Source organism: Glycine max, chromosome 10, assembly GCF_000004515.6.
Source record: "Glycine max cultivar Williams 82 chromosome 10, Glycine_max_v4.0, whole genome shotgun sequence".
Classification (NCBI taxonomy): Eukaryota; Viridiplantae; Streptophyta; class Magnoliopsida; order Fabales; family Fabaceae; genus Glycine; species Glycine max.
Genome location: NC_038246.2, coordinates 15,827,378 through 15,846,300, shown reverse-complemented (window position 1 = coordinate 15,846,300; position 18,923 = coordinate 15,827,378). Strand labels below are relative to the sequence as shown.

General features: G+C 33.6%; 1 protein-coding gene across 1 annotated transcript; it reads right to left on the bottom strand.

Annotated features, from left to right (window-relative positions):
* Nucleotides 1–9,545: 9,545 nt before the first annotated feature.
* On the bottom strand, nucleotides 9,546–16,000 carry LOC112998170 (uncharacterized). Its single transcript, XM_041006181.1, has 9 exons — nucleotides 15,974–16,000; nucleotides 15,797–15,874; nucleotides 11,672–11,981; nucleotides 11,367–11,584; nucleotides 11,010–11,273; nucleotides 10,296–10,931; nucleotides 9,970–10,208; nucleotides 9,846–9,887; nucleotides 9,546–9,570 (listed from the first exon to the last, which is right to left on the bottom strand). Exons 4-9 carry the CDS (start codon nucleotides 11,430–11,432, stop codon nucleotides 9,546–9,548), a joined length of 1,272 nt encoding a protein of 423 aa, XP_040862115.1. The 5' UTR covers nucleotides 11,433–11,584; nucleotides 11,672–11,981; nucleotides 15,797–15,874; nucleotides 15,974–16,000.
* Between the last annotated feature and the right edge of the window lie 2,923 nt (nucleotides 16,001–18,923).

Sequence of the window (18,923 nt, the reverse complement as noted above, 5' to 3'; positions counted from 1 at the left end):
ATAAGATTTGTTGGGTTTGCTTGTTTCATTGCGCCTTAATTGGTGTAATGGATAGAACTAAACGTTTATTCTAAATTTAAAGTGTATTTATTTTTATTCGTAAGAATATATGTTGAACCAATTGAGACTCATTTGATTAGTTTAAACTTTAGACCTAAATTTATTAAAAATAAATTATTAAAAAATTCTAAGCATTTATTTTGAAAATTTAGATCGAACTCCTAATCAGCAATTGATTTTAGAAGAAAAGAAAGTTATTTTAATAATTAATAAAAATTAACGGCTAATAGTATGTGTATATAATAACAAATTATGAATATATTAAAATATTAACGTTGATTGACTCATCATGAAATTATTCATTTTATGCTTATTTACTTTGAAAGCAATGAAATTAAAAAAAAAATCTATTGAAAAGAGAATTTGTTTTTTTTTATTGTAACTATGTTGTTCATGTTAAATATCTATTAGGTCTATTGATAATTGATTTTTATAAGAGAAAATGATTCACAAATTACTTTTAGTGGAATATCATTTTTTTATTATATTTTTTTACATGCACAAAATTGAAAACATGAGTAATTATTTAAGGAAATTAAATGTAATTTCACTCAAACAAATAACTTATTTATTATCATAAAAAGAAAGAATTGTTCACAATAGAATAATTCTTCTAAATTAAATTCGTTAATAACATGGGTATTACATTGTGATTTTTTAATATGAACAATAATAAAGTTATGATATTTATACATCTCAACTTTTTATAAGTCACTTATACCTTATTTTTCTCTTCATCTCTATATCTTTTTATTATATCACATATCACATCTATTATTTCTCTTTACCATTTCATTTTTTTCACTTTATTTCCCTAAGGTGGTTCAGTCTAGAGAATCGTCATTGTTAGCGCAATTCATATACCCATGTGCGCGGGTCGTCCTCTTCATCACTTAGCTTGCGTCCGATTCTAAGCCTGACTTATCGACATCGTCGCACTCCCGTGCCGGCCCACCGTTGTGCCTTGACCCTACTGTGGTCCCGTCGTCATCGCCACCCTACGGTCTCAGCCCTAAGCTTTGTCGCGTTGTCAACATTATTTCATAGTAATTTATTTCTTTTCATTTTCCCTTCTGTACTTGGTTTGCATTTTATTTGGGATTAATTTCCACATAATGGTGTCATAATTCATATGCAGATGAACTTTATGAGCTTCATGGAAGAAAGTCAGTGTTAATTTCTCACGATCCATCTTCACCAAGTACTTTGTTAAGGGTAAATATCATTGCATGTTAAGGCCATGATTATCCTTGTGTAAAGACTTAAGATCTGTTAGTTTTGAAAATGCATATAGAGAAATGTTTTAGTTATGTTGTTGTTTTGAAAATGCATATAGAGAAACTTTTGGAAAGGATCTGTTTGTTTTGAAATAATATTTGAACAAGAAAAAGGCTTTAAAGCCTTCAATGCATCAGTGTAATGATGGTGCTACTACTTATAGTACATTTTGATGTTGTGGTAATATAGGGCAAAAATAGAATTCATCAAGACAATATTACCTTTGGGATATCTCCAATTCGAATAGTGTTAGCAGGGCAGTTCTGTGGCTGGTATAAATACCTGGGTGGAGCTAAGAAGGGGTTGCAAACTTGAACAACATTGACAGTTGATGTTGCTTGCATGACTGATATGTTTGCATTCACTTGGACAATGATCAAAACCAAAACATCATTCCTTCATCAAAATGCCAATATTGTATAAACAACAATATAGTGCAATAGTAGAATTGCAACACCAAAACATTAGTCCTTGATATTATGAAAAAAATAAGTTTAGTCCCTCACTTTGGCAACTTTTGAGACAATTTGGCTCTCAACATTGGTGTTGGTTATTCAGTTTGGTATTTGATAATAGTTCTCGTTGTTTTCACATTTTTCTAAGATTATACCCTTTTATTTATATCTTTTGTTCTTTGATATAAAATGCACAAATATACTGAAACTCGTGTTTTTCAGGTGATACATGCAAGTGCAAAAGGAAACTTGGGGGCGTTTCATTAATCATAGTTGAGATCCTAATTGTCGGACAAAAAAGGTCAGTATTATACTATTATTACTTTCTTTTTTTGTGGTTGACTAAAGAAAGGTTATGATAGTAGAGAACCTTTTTTTTCCTAATACTGTTATTGGGAAGTATATTTTTGCTAGCTTTAAATTTTGCATTCTACCAATTTCCCCATTCCGATAATACAAGTAATTCCCCATTCCGAGAAGGAATTGTGAGAAACGTAGTGAGCATGGGAAACTACTAATAAGCCAGGCACAAAGTGATAATAATAAAAGGGTGCTTCATGAATGAGTGAAACATAGGATTGGCTCATAATTAATTAGTTAAGTTAAGTAGCACCACCAATACTATCACAATAGATGGTGGATAAGGGTGACTTGTGTTGTGGAAAGAATGTTGGGTTCTTTGTGAAGCTCACGTAGCCAGTGGAACACAATTGCAGTAGAGGTTATGGTGAGGTATCATCTTTAAGCCACTCATGGAGATTTGTCAAGATGTTGACTAATTAATAAAAAAGAAATTAATATATACAATAAAGGATAAATATTTGGATTATTGGAAAATGAATGTGTGTGTATTTGTTTCTTAATCAAACTATATATATACAATAAAAGGATAAATATTTGGATTATTGGAAAATGAATGCGTGTATTTGTTTCTTAATCAAAGTATATATATACAATAAAAGGATAAATATTGGAAAATGAATGTTGTGTGTGTGTGTGTGCGCGTGCGTGCGTGTGTGCGTGTGTGTGTGTGTGTGCGTGTGTGTGTGTGTGTGTGTGTGTGTGTGCGTGTGTGTGTGTTTGCCTTTTCTTTATCTACATTTGATAAAGGATCTGAAGTAGTGATCTAAAAAGGGCATATCAAAGAGGAGTGCATTAATACCCATAATAGGGAGATAAAACTTTGAATTAGTGATTGACAAATCCCAACCTATGATCTACGCAAAGCTCATAGCTAAATAAAAAAAAATCTCCATATATGAGATCAGGATTGAGTCACAGTGTTAGAAGACTAAGCTACACTAAGATAAGTAAGAGTTAACTAATAAAATTTTTTCTTGCCCATTTTGTTCAATTATCCAATTTATATAGAGATGTTGTAGGTGAATACTAAGCCAATCATTGGCTTGATTACAATAGGAAAAATTCTGTTATGGGAGAATAACAACAATAGGTAGTGTTGATAACTAACTTAGTGCTTCTAACTAATTGACAAAGCAAGAATATTCTGAAGTGAGTGGGAAAGATCACTCATAATCCTCGAAATGGGTAAGCCTCCCAAGTGTCCTCTTGGGCATGCTGCTGAGTGCTTGGGTCATATTGCTATCACACAACAATAATGCCATGTTCATCAATCATCATAAAAATTTAATAAATGAAAAAAATGTTCTTTTTTCCTGTGAATAACAAAAAATAGAGACAAAACTAAGATTTTATGACATTTATTAAAAAAAAGAGTCATACAACTTGATGGCATGTTTTAGCTTATCACAAGAGCATATCAATCCTGAATCAATTCAGATTAGGTCCGTGACACATCAGATAATGGCCCAACCTCTTCCTGAGATAGACCAAATGAAGTGTTCCTAAAGCAGTCCACACTAGGTCGTTAAGCCCCACGAAAATCTCCAATATCCCACTCATAACCTGAATAACAACAATGATACTGTATTCATCCTTAGAATTTATAATTATGAAAACTATAAATGTTTAAAAACAAAAATATAGAGATATTTAAAAATATGAACTGAAGATATCACCTAAGAGCAGAAGAAACAGATGCTAGGTCAACCCAGTCTATTCCAACATTTTTCATACTTGTAGTTGCACAAGGGATACTCCATGTATGTTAGTCATTGATAGGCAGTTCCATGAGTGTTATTTCTAATATAAGTATGTCCAGATTAGAACTAACGTTAGAACCACACCCTTACCCCTTTTAGGTAACATGCAAAGACAAGACATGTTTACCAGTTAAGGAGCGAAATCAAGTTCCCTTTCAGATAGGCAATTACAATGAACATATCATTTGTAACATTTTGCCCATGAATGTTGCTTAGGTTGCCCTTGATTATATGACTAATGTCCTTATGTTTGTTTTATTCAAATCTTACTTTCCAATGCACATAAACAATGATGCAAACACACCCTTAATCATGGGAAAGAGTATACTTACTCCTTCCGTCACCACAGGGAGAACATTATGATATTACCTGCCACACCTGAGTGACAAAACACCCAATCTCCACCTTGGGTAACCTGTAATTCAAAGAGGAAGGTATAGACTACATAATTAACTATGACATTAGCTATCCAAAGGCTCAGGCTAACATTTTTCCATTTGGATCATGTCATTTCAAATGCCACCTAGTTTGAAGCACTTTGATCAGCTCAATAGTCAATACTATCTAATGGTATCATTTCTAACATTTGAACTCTCTGGAGAAGAGTTTATCTCAATCAAGAGGAATGGTGTAGATTGGATAATTATCTGGTTAGTTACTAAGTAGGGATTTTTTTTTATTTCATCATTGGGGTTTGATTTGAGATTATTTTGGATTCTAACTTAATTCGGAATTTGCGTTATCTTTTGGATTTGATTAGTTTAATTAGATTGGACTTCATCTTGTTTAGGCTTTGTTGGCCTATATAAAGATCCTCATTGTAAATTTTATACATTTTGGCTATTGAATAATAATTATTTTTTTAAGAGAGTATGAGTTGAGTGGAAGGAATACCTCGCAAGTAGAGGAGTACTCTTAAGATTTCTTTCTAACCCCCTTGTTCTTGAGTAGTTCCTTAGGAGACCTCAAACTCAATATAATTATTCCAAGCCTAGAGCATTTGACTTATATGCTCCAAAATGAGTGACATTGTACCAATAACAAATTTTCTATTTTATTTCATTTATTCCTAGTAAATTGTAGATTTGAGTAAATAGTATGTATCAAGTGTGTACTTAGGCAGTGTATTGGTGTCAATCATTGTAATATAACTGACATGGAGATGACTACAAAAAATAAAATTAATTTTTTTTTAAAAATACATTCTAAGACGGTTGTCTTTAAGACCGTCTTAGAATGTGTTTCATTCTAAGACGGTTGTAAAAGACCATCGTAGAATGTATAACATTCTAAGACGGGTTCCTGCCCAGGACCGTCATTAGAATGTGGTATATTCTAAGAGCGAGATACCGGTGATTTCATTCGGGGAACAACTAGAGCGAGATATTGGTACTAAATATTATTCTGACTTCAATGGATTCTTCTTTTTCCTGAGAAAAAAAATATTATAATATATGATCCTTCTTAACTAAAAGAACTCTGGAAATAGGACAGTATTATAATTTATAACTACATTATCACAGCTTGATGTTGTTTTGCATTTGCATATGGTGTTCTAACTACAGTTCAAACATTGGCATCCACTTCAATATGTGGCATTATACACTCAATCCTTGGAAGGCAACCTTTGCTAATTTTACGGGTGGCAGAACCTACTGTGATCATGTACACTTTCATGTTCAATTTTGCAAAAGAGAGACCAGAGTTGGGCCGGGATTTGTTTCTGGCATGGACTGGATGGTGAATAAGTTTTTGTTTATTTATGTATTTATTTCTCAATGTTTTCATATGGGACCCTGATGCAATTGTTTTCGAGTACTATTCATCTTAGTGTGACTTAACATTGTCCTATTTTCTTTTTCAACTTGACTTTGTAGGGTATTTGTCTGGACTGCACTATTGCTATTCTTGTTTGCCATCTTAGGGACTTGTTCTATAATCAACAGGTTTACCCGTATTGCAGGAGAGTTGTTTCTTGTTTGGCATACTCATTGCAATGCTCTTCATGCAGCAAGCTATCAAAGTAAGAACATTTATCAAAGTTTACCTTTGTCATTCATTTGTTGTTGCTTGATACCAAGAGTTCACATGATATATTAGTACCTGAATTAGCAATGCACTTAAACTGTTAAGTGAAGACACATTAATGATTTTATATTACATCTCTTAACACTATGAATTTGTTATAGGTTGGCTTCGTAGCCTAATAGCTGACTATGGTGTGCCACTTATGGTCCTAGTTTGGACAGGTGTGTCCTACATGCCGGCAGGAAGCAACTGGTACAAAGGTAGAGGCCACGTCACTATTTGAAAATTTTCACCAACTCAAAAGCAGGTGCTGGGTAAGAAAATTATCTCATCTCATAAACTGTACTGTTTAGTTTATCAATAGACAAATCAATCAAGTTCTTCAATGCCTAGCAAGAACATCTAGATCGTTTGCCTGGTCATATGGTTTTTTTTTAGTCCAACTTGTAATGAGCCTAATTTTGAAAATCACAAATTAATTTTAACACAGATTCTTATTTAATTCAATGCTCAAAATTAATTCTATGAAAATCAATTTTACCTAATTTTTGAGACAAACGACCCCTCTAGTCTTTAAAAGCAATCTAATCCAAACAGTCTATAATTGGCCGTTCCTGAACAAAATTTATATGCTCCCCAGAACTTGCATGTTTTGTGCTTTTCCTGTTAATTATCCTGAGTTGCATATTATTCAAATTTATTAGGTGTTGAAGTGGGTAGCATTTGCAGAAGCCTTCCCTGTGGCCCTTGATGCATGCTTTGAGAATCTCAAGAGATTAAATGATGTTATAGTGTATTCAACTCTATACCAATAATAACTTTGTTGCCGTAGTGAAATTGCACAAGGTACTCATACTTAAGAATAGTAACAACCTCTATTGCATCACTTGTCCCTTAAGTCAAATATTTAATATAGTTGTCCTTGATTTGAAAGCATTCAGAATTTTATAATGTCTTGTCTGGTTAAGGTTTATGGCTCTTGCATCAAACATTGATATTTGATATTACTTTGGTGAATAATAGGCAAAGGTTAGGGAACCTCTGGGGCAATAACTCATGGGAGTCAATTTTAAATAAAAAATTGATCAAAGTATATTAAGTGAGTTTTCATTTTTTTTAAATAACTTCTGAAATACAATTCACCGTACTACCAATTTTAGACCATTAAAAAAAGTTAAATTCAGATTTATACAAACTTTACATTGCATGAAAATATATTTATCATTTAGTATTAAAATTATGAATATATAATGTTATAAATTCAATATTTTATAGAGTTTATCAGAACATCAAATTTGTGATAATACAACTCTTAAACAAATGCAATTTCTGTCTTGGCAACTAAACTTCAAATATATTATATTGTCATTACAATACTTAAGATTGATTTTGTTTGATAGTAATGTTTCTATTAAAAGATAATGTACTGCTTTGGATGCATTGTTTGGATTTGAGGTATTTTTTTTAAAAATAATTAAAGTTGTTAAGTAATTAATTATATATATGAAATGATTTTTATTCATCTGAATATTAAATTATAATAATATATGATATTTGTTTGTAAATATGAGTTGTGATACTTAGTTAATATCCAAAAAAACTACTGAAGCTCTGGACCTTTTATTTGCATGTCATCACTCATGGACGACTAGATAGACTAAAAAAATGATGATATTCTACGAAAACAAAGACTATATTAAGAAAGTTTTCATTGACTCCCAGATGCCTTCTGGCAAAGGATATAAAAAATTCTAACTCTTTTAAATAAAATTGCTATACCATCAAATTTAATTTAGATAAACTGCTAAAGACCAAGCATTATGGCATTATTATTAGCATAAATTTACCAAGTATATTAAGTGAGTTTTCATTTTTTTTATCAATTGTTATTCTTTCAGGCTTAAAATTTTAAAAAAATCATGCACAAACTATTGCTTCGATAAGGATTTATGAGAAAACTCCTAACATTCCACAACGAAAGGATATCAAATATGTGGGCCTAGAACAAATATTTCCATCTACATCACTTCCTTAGTTGTCTTGCAGCAAAGCTAATTACTTCAATTTTCCCCACTACTAGAAAATAAGGTTTTAACATCGGTTATTTAAGACTTTCAACATCGGTTATTAATTGATGTTGAAAGTACCGATGTGGAAAGTAGTATCATTAACATCGGTTTTTCAAAACCGATGTTAACTAATAAATACAACATCGGTTATTTAAATAAGCGATGTTATATGATACGAATTATGAAAAAAAAAATTATAAATCTATAAATTAACATCGGTTTTTTAAAAAACTGATGTTGTAAGTGACATTTAACATCGGTTTTTTAAAAAACTGATGTTGTAAGTGACATTTAACATCGGTTTTTTAAAAACTGATGTTGTAAGTGATATTTAACATCGGTTATTTAAATAGGCGATGTTATATGATATGAATTATGAAGAAAAAAAAGTTATAAATCTATAAATCAACATCGACATCAGTTATTTAAATAGGCGATGTTATATGATATGAATTATGAAGAAAAAAAAGTTATAAATCTATAAATCAACATCGATTTTTAAAAAACTGATGTTGTTAGTGACATGTAACATCGGTTTTTAAAATAACCGATGTTAAATATGATATTTGACATCGGTTTTTAAAAAACTGATGTTGTAGGTGACATTTCACATCGGTTTTTAAAAAAACTGATGTGAAATGTTACTTACAACATCAGTTTTTTTAAAAACCGATGTTAAAAAATGTTGAGGTAAGTGACATTTAAAAACTGATGTTGTAAGTAACATTTCACATCAGTTTTTTTAAAGACCGATGTTGTTTTAGAAATTTATTTTTAACATGATGTTTGTTTTTTCAATAAATCCCAAAAATAACCTGCAAATTTTAAAATCAGACCACACAACATATAATTTTCATTCTGTTTTGAAACAGTTTTTACCAGAAAATTCAATAAGAAATTTACTAATTACTATGAATTTAAAACATATTTAATGTTGAGACATGAATTGTAAATTAAGTAAGTAAATATAAACTACAATTACAAGATTGTCTAAACATCCTAAGTTTCATTTTTCACTTTCAAATAGTACTTTGCCCACTGGTTGCGAAGCGCCTTCAATCTTTCTGGTTCCAATGGTCTAGGATCAGTGAAATACTGCATGATATAATAAAACATAAGTTAATAATATATTAGCAATCATAATAATATGAAATTTGGTGAATTAAAAATTACCATTTCCCAATTATTCTGGAAATTTCCTAAGATTATAGTTGACATCCAATGCATGACGTAATACCCACACTCAGTGCTTCCTTTTTGTCTATTACACTAAATACATTATGAAATTTAGATATGCAACGTTCAGTACAAATTAGTCTACACAATACTAAAATATAAGTGAAAACATATTGTTTAAATAACTTACTTTAACAACAATCCACCTAGCAGGAGTCTTGGATTTACTTTGTTGAGTATCGTCAAGTCCTTTCAAAGCACTATTGAATACAAACATAGATTCTTATTGTACATTTAAAATTTTGATTTACCTGACTAATGCTAATGCAAATATATTAAAAAACAACACTGACCTATTAATCATGCCTTTGAGGTAGTTGTCTGGCTTATTATGCAACGAACAAAACCAAATGACAACATTTTCCTTAGGCAAAATGACGACCATTTGCCAATGTGCACTGCAGTGGAGACCAATATATGTTATTATACTATTATACATTATTTAAATTCATTTGTTGAGTTTAAGTTACCCATTCAAGTAGGCTCCTAGGTACACATCTCGTTTTGAATTTTGCATCCAGTTCTTAATGTAATTTTCTGATTCAAATTGTGATTGGCCAGATCTCTGGATAGAATGTGGCTCGAGGAATCCATACACATCGATATTCCCAGCTCGCATACTTGTCTCAGTCATATGCCTATTATTGTTAACACAAAGTAAATTATGCATGAAGGTAAAACAATAAATTAGGTAACTAACAATAATCTAAATTGACTTACAGAATCCACAACTGTATAACAGATATGCTGAGACATTGACCACCATGTGCAATTTCAGACAGATCTTCATGCTTTATGTACAAGGGAAAGTTTTCATTAAATAGGCCAAACAAGGTAGCATCCCACATAACCTGCAATGGCTTCAGAAAAAGCTGTGGAATGGTCAATGTCATTAGATATAGCGGATCATCGACCTCATCATCCGGCCTATCTGCAGGTTTCGCGGGTCTCACAGCTCCCTGTTTATCCAACATAATTAATTGACATAATTTAATCACAGTAAACATTTTAATTGGAAAAATAAGCATTTAATGACACTAAAATACCTGTTCTGATAAACGCTTGACTAGATGTGTCGGCCAAGCAAGGAATGTGTTAAGAGCCTGTCCCACGACCTTAACCTCTTTAGTGGGTACAGGAATGGGAGCATCTACATCTCTAATCTCCTCAACACCAACCTTAACTTGATCATGCAGCAAAGGAATGTTGTGAATTGTTGTAGATCCCTCATAAACTCTTCCCAGGGCAACCAGGCGAGAAGGATATTCTTCAATATACAACCCACATTTGTATGAGTCACCGGTGTCTAGATCGTTCCCTGAGGGATCAACACAACTCTCCTTTGTGCTGACACGAGCAGCTGAAGGACCAACATCAGGTTCAGGAGGCAGTGCGAGTCCCTGTGATTGCATTTGGCTGAGGGATAACATTAGCCGTCGAGTGACTTTTTCTGTGATTGAATCCTCTAGTTGGTCCTTGATTTGTTGCGTCAACTGTTGCAGGTATTCGGGAGCAATGGAGGAGGTCCTTGAAGCTGATCCAAAGTATTGTTTGATGGTTATACCGGCTCCTACAGCACGCACACGACCAGGGTGTTCTGGTCGCCCAATGGCAGCAGTCAGTATATCATGACGTCCATGGGTAACAAAGGAACCCTGTGAGGCCTGCTCCTCAAGCGCATCCTGTGAAGAACACATTTATTCTATACTTAATCACACAATAAAAAAAATAATTACAATTATGAATTGAAAGTGACTTACAATCTTGTCAGCAATTTCCTTTGCTGCTTCAGATGTCATGTCACCAGTTTTCTTGGTGCGGGCTAGCTTCCACTTCACGTGTCGTATGATGGGAGATGGAGGATCAATGACGGTGTCAGTGCTTCCGGATTGAGTTGCTTCCTCTAGTTTTTTCTTTCTCTTCTCATCCATCAACTTTTTTTCTAAATATTCATAACCCCCACGAGACATCACGTGAGGGGCAGTGTTTTGTTTTTGGACAGCTTGTGCTTTTTTTCGAACATTCTGTAAAAATGAAACATTAATGAAACTCATGATTACAATGTATTATAATAAGTTCATTTAAAGTTAAAAAAATGAAAATCCCAAATTAGTTACCTCCCATGAAGGGTCTCTACGGCTCTGGCAAAATTGGGTCCATTTCTCCTTGCTAATGCCGTACATTTTGCATACAGTGTCATCAACACTATCCTTGTCAGCTGCAAGTGCCCATTTCGACGTCAAATCAGACTTAAACTGTCTCCACCGCTCCCCCACAGTCTGAAGTATTTTCTTTTTTGTCCTTAAACAGATGCTTCAGGGATATCAAATTCAGCCTAACAAAGAGTAAATTAGGTTTTATTAATACTAAATTCAAATATTTGGCTAACAAACAATATGGAACATGAAATAATACATGATACCTGAATATCCTCCCATATCAAATCCTTCTGAGTAATAGGGACATGCTTCCAATTTTCGTATGTGACATCCACCTTATCACGAGCAACGATCCCTAAATATGTTCTAAATTTCTTGCTGTGGGGACCGTCTGCTTTGCCAGTAACAGGATCCACATGGACAAGGGGTCTCTCTGCCCCAACTGGTCTAGTCGCCAATAATCTTAGGCGTGAGGCCTTTCTATTCCGCTTCAATGGTGGTGACGACGAATGCGATGTTACACCAGTAGAAGGAGGAGGAGGCGGAGGAGAGTTTGACTGTGTAGCCATTTGGCTGTGAAAAAAAAAACATTAATTCAATATGTTATAAAAAATAAATGCGTATGAATGTAATTAAATGAATTGAAATTAAGTACAAAATAAAAAAAAATTACATTAGACGATGTTAATTAATTCTCCTTCATCGTGATCATTACGATTAGCATGAACATCGTCAGTTTCTTCTCCGATGACATTTGGTGACAATTGTGTGGACAAAGGACTAACATAAGTATCAATGTATGAATAATCATCTTCAACATTGACACCTATTGTTTTTCCATGTAAAACCACTGACCACCTTTGATCACAAGGGTCTTCGACATAAAATACTTGTTTCGCTTGTTCTGCCATAATGAAAGGATCATTCTGGTATGCGAGTTTGTTAAGATCCACCAACGTAAATCCCACATCATCGGTCCGCACACCGGTATTACTGTCAACCCACTTACATTTGAAAACACAGACAGTGAATTTGACATAGTTAAGCTCCCAAATTTCTTCAATGAAACCAAAGTAAGGGATGAAAGCTACACAAGGATTGTCATCATGTACACTAGCGAAGTGTTGAGATTCAGCCCTTAGGGTAACCCCACTGTTTTGCATTGTACTTTTTTGGTCTTGTGCTTTTGTATAGAAGGAATACTTGTTTATATCATATCCTTGCCAAGTTATAACATTTCTTTTAGGTCCATCTGCTAGCTTTCTCAACATTTCAGAAGCATTATCATCAGCCAAGATTGTGTGTTTAAACCAATCTAGGAAAGTCTTGTTATGTTTTTTCAACACTGAGTTCTTCGACATTTTTGGATTACTTTGTTTGACTTAATTTTCATGACGAACTATGTATGGCAAAACTTCATTACTATTATTCAACACATACAAGTGAGCTTGTTGCAAATCTTCTACACTTGGAGTGATGACATGCAGTCCTCTTGAACCCTTACCTCTTACTCTTTCGTCATGCCGAGACTCGGGAAGCCCAACAGGTTTAGCTTTTTCAATGTACTCTGAATAAAATTCAATGGCTTCTTCTGCAATGTACCTTTCAACAATAGATGCTTCAGGACGGTGTAGATTTTTGGTATACCCTTTTAAGATCTTCATGTATCGCTCAACCGGATACATCCACCGCAAATAAACAGGACCACAACATTTGATTTCTCTGACTAGATGAATAATTAAGTGAACCATGATGTCAAAGAATGCAGGCGGAAAATACATCTCCAACTCACACAATATAATAGCAGTCTCATTTTCCAGTTCGTCTAACTTCACAGGATCAAGAACTTTGCTACATATAGAATTGAAGAAAAAGCACAGCCGAGTTATGGCAAGCCTGACTTTGTTAGGCAAAATGTCTCGTATGGCCACCGATAACAATTGTTGCATCAAGTCTTTCTTTTGGACCTTTCCAAATATTGTATTTAGGTGTTGAACCCGCTGGAAAATCTGGTCACCAGTCAACGGTACCGGTGTGGAACTTTGACCCGTCGTAGGCATTGACAAAAACTGAACTTTTCCTTTCTGGACAAAGTATGACAAGCTGGAGGCAAGTATATTTTTCTACCATCAGACCTTGGATGTAACGACGCTCGAATACCCATCTCAGCTAGATCTTCATCTCCAACTCACACAATATAATAGCAGTCTCATTTTCCAGTTCGTCTAACTTCACAGGATCAAGAACTTTGCTACATATAGACATCAATACAATGTCTAACATCTAGATCAACCCAATACGGAAGATCAAACAAAATCGACCTTTTCTTCCATATGCAAGTCTTATTTTTGTCTTTCTTTTGGACCTTTCCAAATATTGTATTTAGGTGTTGAACCCGCTGGAAAATCTGGTCACCAGTCAACGGTACCGGTGCATTTTCATGCTCTTGACTTCCATTAAATGCTTTTTTCAATCGTCGGTAAGGATGATGAGGTTTAAGAAAACGTCGATGCCTAGTGTAAACTGTTTTTCTTCCATGTTTCAGTTGTATGTAGCTTGTGTCTTCTTCATAGATGGGGCATGCACGATGACCTTTAACACTGTAACCGCTCAAATTCCCATATGCTGGAAAATCATTAATGGTACAAAAAAGCATTGCACGTAAATTAAATGTCTCATTTCGAAACCCATCAAACACTAAAACTCCTTCGTCCCACAACTTTGTAAGGTCTTCAATCAAGGGATTGAGATAAACATCGATGTCATTTCCTGGCTGTCTTGGGCCCGTTATCATCATAGACAACATCATGTATTTTCGTTTCATACACAACCAAGGAGGCAAATTGTAAATCACTAGCAAAACTGGCCATGAACTGTGTTGCGTGCTTAAACTGCCATATGGATTCATTCCATCAGTGGCTAGTCCAAGCCTAAGATTTCTTGCCTCTTTGCCAAAATCCGGATACAAACGGTCTATCTTCTTCCATTGCAAGGAATCAGCCGGATGACGAAGCATTCCATCACAGTTTCTCTCATTTGCATGCCATGTAAGGTCTTTTGCGTCGTCTCCATTAGCAAACATACGCTTAAACCTTGGAATGATCGGAAGATACCACAACACCTTCGCTGGGGGGCCCTTGTTTGAGTTTTCATCACTACTACACTCCTCATCATCCTTGAGTTTGTACCGTGATACCCCACACCTAGGGCATTTCGACATTTCTTGAAATTGATGTCTGTATAATATGCAATCATTCGGGCAAGCATGAATCTTCTGATACTCCATACCCATGGGACACAATATTTTCTTTGCTTGATAGTAACTTTTAGGCAATGTGTTTTCCTCTGGAAGCATGTCGTGCACTACTTGAAGCAGTGAACTAAAGCTTTTGTCACTCCACCCATATCTGGCTTTGATATTAACCAGACTTAAAACTGCCGACAACAGCGTCAACGAATTCTTGCACCCCGGATACAAAGGTTTCTTTGAATCAGTTTGTAATGTATCATACATAGGGGCATGTGCTTGCTGAAAAGACTCTTGTCCAAGGTCACGAATCATATCCTCCAAGCGATCTCCCATTTCTACATCAAACGGTTCGGATTGTTGCCCACTCTGCATGTCTGTCATTTCACCATGCCATATCCACGTCGTATAATTCCTCTTAATTCCATCACACAACAGATGCTCTCGTATGTCATCCAGTATTTGTCGTCTTCCATTCAAACAATTGATGCAAGGACAATAATATTTTCCATCTTCATCCGGTTGACCTCTTTCTGAAGCAAATTGTAAGAATTGCTCGACGCCTTCCTCATATTCTGGGCTGATGCGACTTTGATTCATCCAACTTCGATCCATCTAAGTAATAACTCGGTCATACTCTCAAAGTTATTCGATGCATGAAAATCTCACTTTTTTATTAAAGGTGTGGCCCTATCCCATTCGGCAAGACCGTCTTTTATGGTAGCTTCATACATCAGGGTTAATTCTATTTTGTTAAATTTGACAAAATTTTGGCAGCATTTCGCATTGGTCTCTAAGTACACGACATGAAATCGGTGAAATTAATTTCCCGATAATCAAGTATGCACTCAGAGAACAACTAGAAATGCATTACCAAAATTTCATCAAATTAAACAAAATAATTTTAACCTTAACACATGAATCTACCATAAAAATATCAGTCTCCCCAAACTGTCCAAACGGACAATTCAAGATTGAATACAATGATTAATGCAAACTGTCCGCAAGAATCATTGCATCCAATCTCAAACGGGAATCTAAGGTTCACTCATCATGAACACAATTTGTATAGCATATATCAATTGTCATTAATGGCAGTGAACACGTAATAAAAATATTCATTGGTAACAAACATTTGTACCTGTGATGATGAGCAGCACGGTCCAAAATGAAAACAAGAATCAAAGAAATAACTGAATGAACACCTACATAAGACAATCTTGTGTATGATAAAAAAAAAAGAGTAAGATTAAGTATAACAAGCGCTCAGAAGATACGAGAATAATTTATTCTAAATTATACACACAACTTCTATTACCTCTCACAAGATCACACGAGAGATATGTACAACTTCTAAAAAGTAGTTGCTGAATCTTATATGTATAATTAATATGTACCTTAATCCAACGCCTTCTTAACTTTGGTCTTGAACAGTAGTATATATAAATTTTCCATTGAAAAATAAAGAAAACACCCCGTTGAATGTGTCACAAATGAGCCAAAATTTGAGCCTACAATGCAATGCCAGACCGGACCATACGCTTTGTCAAATTCCTGCACATGAACATACCAGGAATACATCGTAGATAAATAAATAATTTTATCAACTGTTAAAAAATGGAGAAGAAAGAAGCACTATATTTTATAGATCTAGCTGATCAAATATAAATAAATAAACCAACTCTGTTTCTGTTGTGCACATGGGTTAGGCTTTGTATAAGATGAATAACATTATTAATTGAAATGCACCTTCTTTCTGAGACAAAATTAATCCATGATTAGGTATAGTATTGGGGTACGAGGGTTAGACACATGGGCTGTTGGAGAATTTTGTAATTAAGATTTGATCTTGACAAAAGACTCAACTTAATCGTATTAACTTGTGGACGGTCCAGATCGAAAGATCCAGTCACAGGTGTAAGGTGTTTGCTAGCTAGGCCAGTGATCTCCATAGCAATGGACCAGTTTCAAATATTCTAATTCTATCCAATAAACAAAGAAAGGAGGACGGGAAGAGTTAAAAAATGCCAACACATGGTTCGTCTAGTCGGCTTTCACCATTAATTCTTTTGTGGGGTTCAATGAATTTGAACAAATCTCAATCATTCAAGAAGCATAGTTCCAAAAAGAACACCAAGAAAATAATCTCAATCACTTCTCTGGATTGTGCGCTAAAGTCTGCTGAACTAATTAACAACACTACTATCAATCATATCACACTCTATATATCATTAAGACTAAATCAATTAATGTGAAATTATTTTAATTTAATGAAACTGACGGAATACATAGTTATATTAATATAATTGCATATATAATAACTTTAATTAAATTAAAATAATCTTATATCAATTGATCTGTAAGTTTAATGATATATAATGATATATATAAGTTTAATGATCACCAAACACACATAATGGTATAGCGGTGGGCTGCGTATGGATTCTTACGAAATGATAAGTTCAAACTATTCAAATTCATTTTAAGTTTTAGTCTTTAAGCCATAAAACAATAAATTTTAGTCCTTGCACTTACATAAAAAAAAGGTTTGGTAACAAGTTTTAGTGACGTAAAAAACTATTACAAAAATCTTTTCACGGAGTTAAATTGGCACAAAAAATTGTTTAAAGACTATTTTTTTTTTTTTAAAAAAAAAGACAAGTATATGAATCAATTGAAAGCATAAACAAAATGATAGTCATAAGAACATATGTTGGCAGTTAACCTTAATTTTTTTTTTCAGAGCACAAATATAATTTTTACTATAGATAACTTGTCCGAATGCACAAGATGGACAGCAAAATTTTGATTAAATTAAAACAACTTCACATCAATTAATTAACATGCTTAATAGTTGATAACCTTTATCCTCTTAAAATATATTTAGACTTTCAATTTTCAATATCAGTACTCTAAACGAATCTCAATACTTTTGAGTTTTGATTCATTCTTGACTGAATACTAATTAAGAGCACTAAAAATTTCTTAGAATGCAGTATTTTCATTATTTCATCATTTATTTTTTTCTACGTTTTTTATCATCTGTCATCGACATCCATTGAAAGATTTGTAAGCTTTAATGACCATAGTTAATTTCCTTTTCCGTCTTACCTAGTTTAGTTTTTATTCAAAATTTTGAGAATAGAACGATTCTCAAACACGTCTTTAATTAAAGAACATTTGCTTTGCAAAAAAATAATTATTAGCAATGAACATAATTAATTTTAAAAAAAACAAATAATTAAGCCTTGTCTGTTCACTGTTTTCAAACTTCAAAGAGCAAGAAATAAGCGGAATGCAGAGCAATTCATCAATGCCACCTCCGAACTCAAAATCGAGACCTAAAATTAATCAAACGGACTTCGAAATGAGTTAACCACTCGGAGACGAAGCAAAACCTTAAGCTCAAGACTCTAACAAAAACAACAATAACAACCTGCATTTAGAGAGGTATTTGCCCCAACCACAAAAAAAAAAGAAGCAAAGTTCAATAAGAGAGCCAAACAAAAGAGACGCAAACCTGATTGCGGTGGCGTCTCAGAGGTGTGCGGCTGCGCCGTGGTGCTGATTGCTGCAAGGGTTTTGCGTCCCAGCGCAATGCAGAGAAGCTTCTCTGCCCGATGCGAACTCCAAGAGCGAAGGGAACCCTGTCCTCCGCCACAGGTCGCTGCCGTCGATGAAGCACCCACCGTGTGCAGACCGTCGACGCTTCTCTTTTGCCGAGTGAGTGACTGAGAAAGGGTTTTGTGTGTGCCGCCGAGTGAGTGAGGAGTGATGTGTGCGCTTTAGCTATTAAAAAACAAATTACAGTAACCTTTAAATTGAAGGTGTGAATTATTATTATTATTATTATATTTTGAAACTATTTTAGCAAAAATATAAAATTGTTTGACTCGTATTTCATCGAGCAATTTGCTAAAGAGGACGTTTGATAGGAGAAAGATTTTTTGTTTTTTTAGAATCATAGGTTAAAAAATTTAGGTGGTGTTTTGTTTGATTTGCTTCTGTTTTTATTTTTTTTAAAAATAGAATATAAGAGTAAAAATATTTTTGTTTCAAATTTTTTAAAAAATATTTTATCAAAAAATATTTTAAAAAATAGAATCAAAATTAAAAACAACAAATGTTTTTAATTTTTCTAAATAAGTGAAAATATGATAACACTTTAGAGTATTTTTTTGTTGATAAATATTTTTTAAATCTTGAAAATTTAAAAATAAAAATTATTTTCAAAAAATGAAAATAAAAAATAAAAAACAGAAAATAAA